Genomic DNA, 10060 nt, shown 5'->3' with positions numbered 1-10060 from the left:
GGGACCGGAAGGTCGTGGCCTGGAAGGGCGTATTGTGGTTGGTATTTTTGGGGGTATCTCACTAAGCTTTCGGACTTACAGTTGTGGTTTTATGTTTCAGGTTCTCAGGAGTCTGTGGCAAGGCAAAGGCGTGATCGTACCGTTCCCCGCGTTGATGTTTTATGATTTGAACCTGGGAAAAATACTCTGTTAAATGATGTATTGAAAACCTTTTGTAACAACGTTATTAAAATGAGTGGGTTCTGAAAAGTTTTAATTGTTTTGAAATTTTGGTCGTTACAGAATCTTAGTTATGTACAACTATGATGCACACACTAAGCAACTACAGTAATGGTGTCAATTTCATCTAACATACAAGAAGATCTCCTAGGCTATCATGTATCATACATCAGGAAATTCTATCATGCAATTCTTGAAAATCCCTAGCCTACCACTAACATGCAGCTCTATTACTATCATTAATAACATATATCAGTGTGGGTAACTTGGGGCATACTTTCTGCTACGGTTGATTGTACACATCGCATCCTTCCTTGGTTACTTTTGAAAACAATTTTGGAAAACAATTTTGAAAACCCTTTCAGATCCTTAGTTTGAGTCTGGATTCACACGAATGTTAATCCAATTCTCTCAAACCAGGTCTATGATACCAACTTGTAACATCCAAAAAATGAAAGTAAAACTATCATTTTTACAAAAAAAAAACACAAGACAAAATTATTTATAAAACCATTGCTTCAAAAGTAATAATCAATAATCAAAGTATCTCAAGATCCAAATACATACAAACCCCAAGGATGTGCACGATCAGGCCTTTGCCTTGCCACGGTCAACTGAAGTACCTGAAACAAGAAACTGAAACTGTAAGCCAAGACCTAGTTAGTTCCCCAAAAGTACCACCACGTAAACATATAGCATAGATAATTCTACATGTTGGGTCCATAACCTCCCAGTTGGATTAACCTGGTCTACAACCTCCCATATGAATTTCCCTACATATAACGTACTAGGTCCACAACCTCCCAGTTAAATTACCCTAGCTTACAACCTCCCAGTTGGATTGACCTACATATAACATATTGGGTTCATAACCTCCCTGTTGGATTGCCCTACATATATCATATTGGGTCTACAACCTGCTGGTTGGATTACCCTAGCCCACAACCTCCCGGTTGGATTGCCCCAGTCTGTTGACTGGCAACACAAAGCAGTACAGTCTTAATCCAAACCATAACATGTCTACGTATACATAAAAAATAGCATGCAACTACTTAACATGCAAACAGGAAGATATACATATCACAACTGCATAACAAAATCCTATATACTAGGACTCAATTCTAACAAATCAATACAACATAGCAATATCCTTAAATTGGATACAGATATAACATATCACTATTGCATATCAACATCCTATATACCAAAAATCTAAGGAATACATAATTGTATATACTTAGAGGTGAGATAGACACCCGGATAGCTGATCCTACTCTAGATCTACAACCAAACAAGGAACAGGAAAGAAAGCCTAAATCAAGATATTTCAGTCTATCCTACATGACTATATACAGTCCCTATGGCATCCCTCTACTCAAGATAACCAAAATTAGTGGGCCAACATTGGTGCCTTCGACCCACGGTACAATGAGGCGAAACTCACTAGAAGCAAAGAACTTTGAAACACTGCGATACAATCCCTTTTATGTACTGCTTGCTCCCGTGAATCCACTAACACCATAACCAGATAGAATCTTCATAAGTAGCCTAAAATTCTCAAGTTTGACCCAAACTCAAACATAGTCAAAAGGTCAACGGTCAATAAAAGTCAACAGTCAGCAGGTCCTCATGACATGACCATCTATGGCTCACATCGTGAGTCACTACATGAAAAAATAGTTAGGTCCTGCAACCATCTCGATGTAACATACATCTTCCTCACGTTATGAGATCTTGTTGTACGTCATTTTGATTCAAAAACTTCTTAATCCGTTAAGTCACTATTCCATCTTTTCCAGGAGGCTTCCTAACACTCGTATGATCATAAACATTGATGTTTTAAGGCCTTGTATGTCTAATACAATACTTGGGCTCAAACTAGGTCATTAATGAAGAAAAAGAAGATAAATTCGCAAGCATGAACTCAAACATCATCCAAACTTCAAATCTATAACATATAAGCACCAAGGAACCCTAAGGACCCATAAAGTTGTTAACTTTAGGGAGTCCCAACACTTCTAACTCTTAATTCATGGTTAAACACACATAAAACCTTAGATCTAACAACAACAAAACTTAAAGTTTAGATCTTGGTTACTCACAATTGTCCAGAAGTGTAGCTAGAGGTTGCAAATGAAACCTCCAAGCTGAAACTATGCTTCCATGTTGATCTCTTCCTCTTCAAACCACCAAAACTCCACCAAAAGCTCAAGAATCACAATGAGAGGCTAGGGTTTGGGTTTTACTAAGCTTAGGGATGAAGAAGGCTGTTTTGGAACCCTAAAATGAAGTGTATAGGGTTTAAATACGAAGGAAACCCTAAAAGACCATGGGCTTGGGCTACCTCGCATCTCAAGTCGTGAGCTCTTATTGCTCACGTCGTGAGCTCAACATAATTTAACGTTTTCATTTAATCATTCCCCACGTCGTGACCCTTCTATGGCCCACGTGGTGAGCCTTGGTTTTACCCAAAAACCAAGCCTTTTACTCATTGACACCCTAAATCGATCCGGTCACGAAAATTGGGTGTTACAATTGAATCTTGAAACATATTTGCATTTTTCTTTGAATATAAGTAATTTCATTAAATTATTAGTAGATTGTAGAATTTCCAATTAGATGTTGATTTTTTTATTTTCTTTGATTTTTTTTATAATTCAAACGACTTCAAGATTGCAACCAAATTCTACAATGTGCATATAAGAAATCGATAGCCAATTTTATTTAATGATAACTCATAAAAATGTATTTTATGAATATATCACACTATAACTATATATTTGTCGTAAAATTTGGAGGCCTCTTAAAAATGGGAGGCCTCGTGCGACCGCACCTCCCGAACACTCTAGGGCCGCCACTGGTTGTCGACAGGTGTACTTCTTCTTCTTTCGAAATGAGAAGAATAACGTGATTAAATTAGGCCAAATCGGTAGCATTTTCTGAAACTCTTGGGAGAAGGTACCAATTGATAGTCTCAATACTCTTAATTATAAATAATACAAGTAATAACAAGTATATGTAATGTAGAAATGAAGGTTGTATACAACAAATTTCAATGATTTTACTATTAAATTCTTATTAGAAACTTTACTATGCGAGAAAACTTGAATGCCTCTAAATATAAATGACAATTAAGTGGGCTTCAACATGCAACTAGAAATCTTTGAAATATGAAGCTATTGATCAAAAAATTTCACCTATTTTGTACCGCTAAAAACGATCTTTAAGGACACTCATGATCTTTAAAGGATTCTAATCTTAACTGTTTTAGACATAATAGTTGACATTTACTTAAGTGAAAAATCTTAACTGTTTCAGACATAATAGTTGACATTTACCCTTAGCAACAATACGGTCACGACAATAGTTTATGCAACCCTAAGTGTTAGTTAATGTAAGTTGAAATTAGATTAAATGAGTCTTTAATTGATTTGGTAACATGATGTATTGTATCTTTTTAATAAAAAATGTAGAATGTGAAGTTGTTTTTTAATGTTAAACATGTTATAATCAACACTTCTATGACAACAAAGCACGTTGGGGACAAAGATATTTGATCCTCCATTGTCCTTTTTAGTCTTAGCAAGTTCTCATATCAGATCCAAATCTTCACACATTTCAACTAATTTATGCTAGCAGAGAGAAATCTTTAGTCTGATCTTACGTCGGCCTTTAGCTAGTTATCTATCTTCAACAAACTTGGCCTTCAACTATTAAGATAATAGATGAACATCTTCACTAGTTTACCCGACTCCCATTCTTCAATATACAACAAAGTTCTAGATAGTCTCAGCTTCAGCTAGTAGTTTTGGCTTAGACACTTGACCATTTTTTATTCGTTTACAAAGTGTGATTCTAAAATTTGTTTAAGTATTGATCATCTATGAAATTTATACAAAATGAGTGAGACTAATATTAGTGCTTAACAATCCAAGTAAATGTTATAGAAGTGATCACAATCAAAAGTTTCTACAACAATTATGGTTGAGATTATATGTCTTGATTTGCAATGATTCTTCATTCCCCATTCAAGGGTCCCAAATAATGATTATCATATTTATTAATGCCTTTTCCATACCTAACCAACAATATCTTGTAATCATTTCTTGCAAACAACAGTTGGTACCAACTAGTAACCTTATAGTTTGTCAATCAATGTTAAATTCTCCTTGCTCTCAAACCAAATTTTGAAAAACATGCCACGTTAACTTCCAAAATTGGGTGTAATCATGTCTTGCAATTAATCTCTTGTTGTTGATCTTTTAATTAAACTACAATTATTATCATAATCATCGACCTATTTTGGTGCCCACGGGGTTCTACATCGGTACACATGTGACTCAAATTATTTGCTAATGTCTTGCCATAAATACAAAAATACAAATGGGGACAACTTTTCCTTGTTAACCTTTCAAGAAATAATACCAATTTATTGAATTACATCCCTACAAAATCAACATCATTGATGGTTACAACTAGACCATATGTTAATGAGATGTCCATTACTATCCACATATATGTCACATCAAGAAAACTTATCGATTAATGCAATCTATAAGTTAACGAGTAAGATTTTTGATAATACAATGATTTTACGAAAACAATTTGATTACCGAAGTAAGAAAAATGAAAATGTACGTTGATATTTTATGATATTAACTCTTTTATGCTTTGGTGATAGACAGAATTCATGTTCTCATATCAGTATCAAATTTATCTATTATGTGTGTTGCACCTATACCCGAACTAGAAAATTGAAACTTTGTTACCTTAAAAAAATTAAATTTATGTTAAATGAAAAAATGACCAAAATTAATTACCCTATGTAACTTGTGCTTTGTATAAACCTTTAAGTAACTCAAATTACGACCATTTTGTATATCTTTTAAAACACACAAAGATGCAACAAACGAACATCTTAAAACACGCATAATATTTATGTTTACAAGTATATTTTCGAGTTCATTCCAACATATAAACCTATTACAATATCCATAATACAAAACTAAACAAAACCACATCTATCAACACCACAAACAATAGCTCTTCGAACATCTTATCTTCAAGCATCAAACCAAACGGAACGAAACTAAACAACACCCCATGTCGCCATCGTTGCAACTTCAAGAGCCATTGGATCAGTTTCTTAGTTCCCCAACACCCTCTTTTTTCTTCTTTCATTCGGGTTTTAGATCCATCATCATATATTCTAATAAACAAGATCACGTTTACCACCATAACATGAACTTTTCTTGAAAAACACCTAATATTTGCAAGATTTTGCAAGAGGTCGATTATGATGGCAAACTAGAGAAAAGATTTTGTCTTTCATCCACTACAGATCTTGCTCTTTGTAACTCTTCATTAGGGTCTTTACTACTATTACTCGTAGCCTCCTCTTTCACCATTTCATCAGCACAAGGACCATAAGCCCAACTACAAGCCAAGAAATAGAAAAGATTCACAAAGCTCATAACAGCAAGAACCCAATAGTAACTATCATAACGCCCATGGTTAATATTAGTCGTGATCCACCCTTCTTTTCCACCACCTCGCGTAAGTCTTTGAACAGTGTTTAGAATAAAACTCGCCAGCAAATTAGCGACAGCCATTCCTAACAAGAAAAGAGAAGCTGCGACACTTGACATGCTTTTAGGAAACTCCGAATAGTAAAACTCATTCTGCCCAATGGCACTAAAAGCTTCGGCTAATCCATGGAGACAGTATTGTGGGACCAACCACATTGCTGACATGGCAACTACAGCTTGAGGGTTGTTGTATAGACCTTGTTCGATTGCTTTCTTTCTTCTAGCATGTTCAACAATGGCGGAAACCACCATGGCTATGGTTGAGATAACCAGACCAATACCCATTCTTAATTTGACGCCAAGATGGACTTGTTTCCCTCGGATTTTTGTAGCCAATGGGATTATAACACGATCGTATAATATAACCCAAAGTGCTAGAACTGCGATTGTGAAGAAAGCAAAAGAACCTGCGGGAATTTGGAAGCTTGATCCCATATGTCGATCCATGGTGCTTGCTTGGATTACTGGAAATGAAGATTGAGCGACGTTTATTGACATCATGAGACCTGAAGACCACAATGGTATGACTCTGATTAGAGCTTTGAGTTCTTCGGTTTGCTCTACTGTGCATAAACTCCATGGGTCTAAAGCAACTCCATCTGATGTTAAATCTTTTGGGTTTTGAACGACGCACGCTTTGTTCAAGAACCTACATAAAGAATTAAAGATTACACAGATTTTACAAAAATACCCCTTGTATTTACAGTTTTTTACAAAACTTTCTTAACATCTTTTTTGTTACAATAGCTTTAATTTATATGATTACACACTTTATATATATATGATATGATTTAATATATATGACTAATTAATATTTAATATCAAATGAATATATAACATAATACTAATATAAGTAACAAATATTAAAATTAAAATATACCTACACAATATTAAAACCAAATATGATGTAAACGAATAGTATAAAACCAAATTTTGTGTTATACAAGTCCTTTACATATTTTGGTGCAACAAAAATGGGATTTTGTGTTTGGATTGGAGATAGTGTTAGAAAAAAATTCGATAATTGTAACTATTTAGGATCTAAGTGACAAAGAACAATACCTTAATCTCTTGGTGGGTAGAGATTCAGGAGAATCTTTGTGATATTGCCACGAATCGGAATTTGGAGGCTGAGAAGGTAGTTTTCTGTTCTTATAAGCGACAACAATGACTTGTAAAAAGCTAGTGAATAAGCTCTTTTTAACTTTCATCTTGACGTATAGTGAAGAAGCAACAAAGAACAAGAGTGTCGATAAGAACATGAGAATTAAAGGAACCCCAAAACCCACCTTCCATCCAGCATGTTCTTGAATATAAACAATACCCGTGAAAGCAATAAGAACAGCGATCGCTCCTGCAGCGTAATACCATCCGAAAAAGCTTTCTAATGCTCTTTCGTTTTTGGGATTGTGTTTATCGTCGATTTGTTCAGCACCAAATGCTAAAGAACATGGTCGAACACCTCCGGATCCCAAGGATATGAAGACGAAAGCGAAGATCAAGAACGCGAATTGAGAATGTGTCGCTTGTTTGCAGGTTTCGGTGAATTGATTACAAATCGGTGGCTTTAAATGTGGGACCATTGTTGTTATCCACAACAAGAGCATCCCCTGTAATTAGAATTAAGAATTGATTAGCTTTAAATTATGATTTGGACGAAAAAGGTTTGAATTTTGAAAATTCAAATGGTTTTCGAGGGCTTCTATCAGAGAAATTATGAGGTAGGGTCTGTGGACCATGAATAGGCAGAAACTGGAGAAACCGATTCCATGTTCAGTGGATGTTTCAGACCTAATTAATAGTGCTCTCCTGGACATATTGAATTCAGCAACCTCGTCCAGATAAATTCTTTTTGCAAGTTAATATAGTCAACGTCAGAAATACTGTTCAAAGATCAAAAAAGCTTAAAAGAAACAACGTATGATTCATTAATCAATGCAGGATTCGATTGCGTTCTTATGTTATTACTAAACACTCAGATTTAAACAAATTGAAAGATTACCAGAAAGGAGAAGCAAGAACCCAAACCAATGGTGAGAAATCGACCCAAATATGAATCTGAAAGAAATGCACCCAAAACAGGGGCAAAATTGGAAGCAGCAGTCCAAAGAAAGAGTATGTTTGTGCCTTTTGCGACACTAATCTTGTAGTCCGTCATCAAGTAGAATATCATATTTGGGACTAAACCATAGCTAGCCACCTTCTCAAATGCCTCATTTGCTGCAAAACAAGAAAAAGATCCAAGATTTATAAGAATCATCGAAAACCCAGATCTTTCTTGATTTGAAATAAAAATGCAAGGCATGTGAAGTAAAAATGCAAACTTTTCAAGATTTGAAGAATGTGGATGTGAATTAAGAAGAATCAACATACCTATGATGAAAGGCATAGTGACTAAACCTCCTTTCTTTCTTGAGGAAACCTGTGTTTCCTGGTTTAATTCCTCCATTTGCTCCCCCATTTTCTTCGTGTTTTTTTCTGACAAATAATATGGGGGATTCCCTTTATATACTGGTGCTACTTAGAAGTTATGGGTTAATCTTTATGGTTAAAAAGAGGGGAAGGAAACTGTAGAGCATTTTGGATATGATTTTGCTCAAGAATGGGGTCTAACCACAAGTCAGAGTGAATATTTTAACAATGAAAACACATGGGGTTTGGTTTTCAACGAAAAGTCCAATCTCCACACTTGTTGAGTTTTTTCAGAGTGAGTGAGTGATAAGAAAGGGCATGGTTAATTTTTGCGTATTTGATTTTTGATTTTTGATTTTAATTATTTAGTTATAAATTTATAATATCAAAAATGTTTTTCTTTTTTTATTTCCGGTAAATAAGCTGAATTTTTTTACTGTGGTGGGGTAGCATATGGGCTTGAATCCATGTGCATGTACGTAGACTTCAGTCCCCACCAACTCATGCCTCGAACTCAACCAAAAAAAATTAATATTTATTATTTAATAATTACCACTTTTGAATATTGTAGGTCTATGTATGTTCCTTCGTGATATAATAATATATATACATAAGAAACTGTCATTTGTTATATTAATACATTTTTTGCTAACTGTATTTAGTAGGAGATTGGAAATTGGTTCTTTTATTATGTTATTTAGATGATTTATGTAAATATCATGTCAGTTTTTACCATAAAAACGTAATTCTTTGCCACACACAAAAACTGATGCCACATTTTTTTAACAATTAATTTAAATAAAAGGCAGAATTTCATATATGCCCTTGCTAAACAACTAAATATCATATTTACTCAGCCTAAATTCTAAATATCGTATTTGTCCTTCTTAATGTATTTTAATATCATATATACCCAACTCTATTTTTTTGTTAAATTTTATTGATTTATAATTGTTTTTTATAATCTAAAATCACTATAATTAAGAAATGACAATAATGCCCTTAGTCTAAATTCCAATACAACACGTTTTTTGCAGCCTTTTCTTCCTTCCGATTGCATATACTTATTCGTCTATGTTCAACGCCGATCAACGTCATATGCTACATCGATCGATTACTAGTTTTTATTCGAAGCCGCATATTATATCCGAGATTCAGGTATTCATCAGAAAGCAGAATATTCAATCATCTAGAATGCGAATTCCGTTTTTAGGGTTCCTAGTTTCAATTTTTCAAATTCTTTTATAGTTGCGATCAAGATGAATTAACATGAATATAGATTCAATTGTTCAACTTCTTTCATGTCTCTCTGGCGTATACTATCCCTAAATTTAATCACTAGTTTATTTCATTATGATTTTGTTCAAAGATATACATGCTTGAAATCGAAAGAACCATACCTTCAAAAAATTTCTCAACGAGCTACAAGTGGACTAAATTAGAATATAGGATATGTGAATTGAACTCCATGGGTTTTAGGGTGGAATTGGATTCCAATTCCGACCATTTTCCATGGTCTCCGACTCACACTGTTCGACATATGATTTTCCTCCAAAAGTTAGTGAAAAGCTTAATTTTAAATGGAGTTCTGACTAGAGAGTTTTATGATTCTATTTCTATATCTAAAAGAGACTTTCAGCTGTTGCATCTAAAAAAGTTTACCACTGATACCATTGTTGACTTTAACATCAAACTGAGTTTTATCGTTTTAGTTTTTTTTACCTGAAGAAGATCAAACCTGCTGATGAAAGTATCCATTTCTTTAATAGCTTTTTCTTTAGAAAGCTGGCAGATTTTGATGAAAATCAACTACAAATGTTTGAGGCTAAGGAATCTTTTGA

General features: G+C 34.3%; 1 protein-coding gene across 1 annotated transcript; it reads right to left on the bottom strand.

The window, feature by feature from the left end:
- Positions 1 to 5135: 5135 nt before the first annotated feature.
- On the bottom strand, positions 5136 to 8438 carry LOC111900809 (protein NRT1/ PTR FAMILY 1.2). Its single transcript, XM_023896694.3, has 4 exons — positions 8181 to 8438; positions 7810 to 8027; positions 6870 to 7417; positions 5136 to 6456 (listed from the first exon to the last, which is right to left on the bottom strand). Exons 1-4 carry the CDS (start codon positions 8266 to 8268, stop codon positions 5514 to 5516), a joined length of 1797 nt encoding a protein of 598 aa, XP_023752462.1. The 5' UTR covers positions 8269 to 8438; the 3' UTR covers positions 5136 to 5513.
- Positions 8439 to 10060: the final 1622 nt, after the last annotated feature.

This window comes from Lactuca sativa, chromosome 4 (genome assembly GCF_002870075.4).
Source record: "Lactuca sativa cultivar Salinas chromosome 4, Lsat_Salinas_v11, whole genome shotgun sequence".
Taxonomy (NCBI): Eukaryota; Viridiplantae; Streptophyta; class Magnoliopsida; order Asterales; family Asteraceae; genus Lactuca; species Lactuca sativa.
The sequence above is the reverse complement of the archived record's forward strand: the minus strand, read 5'-3'. Positions and strand labels throughout refer to the sequence as shown.

Bases quoted from the DNA above. Each gene is read 5' to 3' on its own strand.
- LOC111900809 (XM_023896694.3), bottom strand. From the start codon at position 8,268: ATGGGGGAGCAAATGGAGGAATTAAACCAGGAAACACAGGTTTCCTCA. The intron at 8,028-8,180 runs GTATGTTGATTC...CTTGTTTTGCAG, and splicing joins CACTATGCCTTTCATCATAG to CAAATGAGGCATTTGAGAAG. The intron at 7,418-7,809 runs GTAATCTTTCAA...TTCTAATTACAG, and splicing joins GTTCTTGCTTCTCCTTTCTG to GGGATGCTCTTGTTGTGGAT.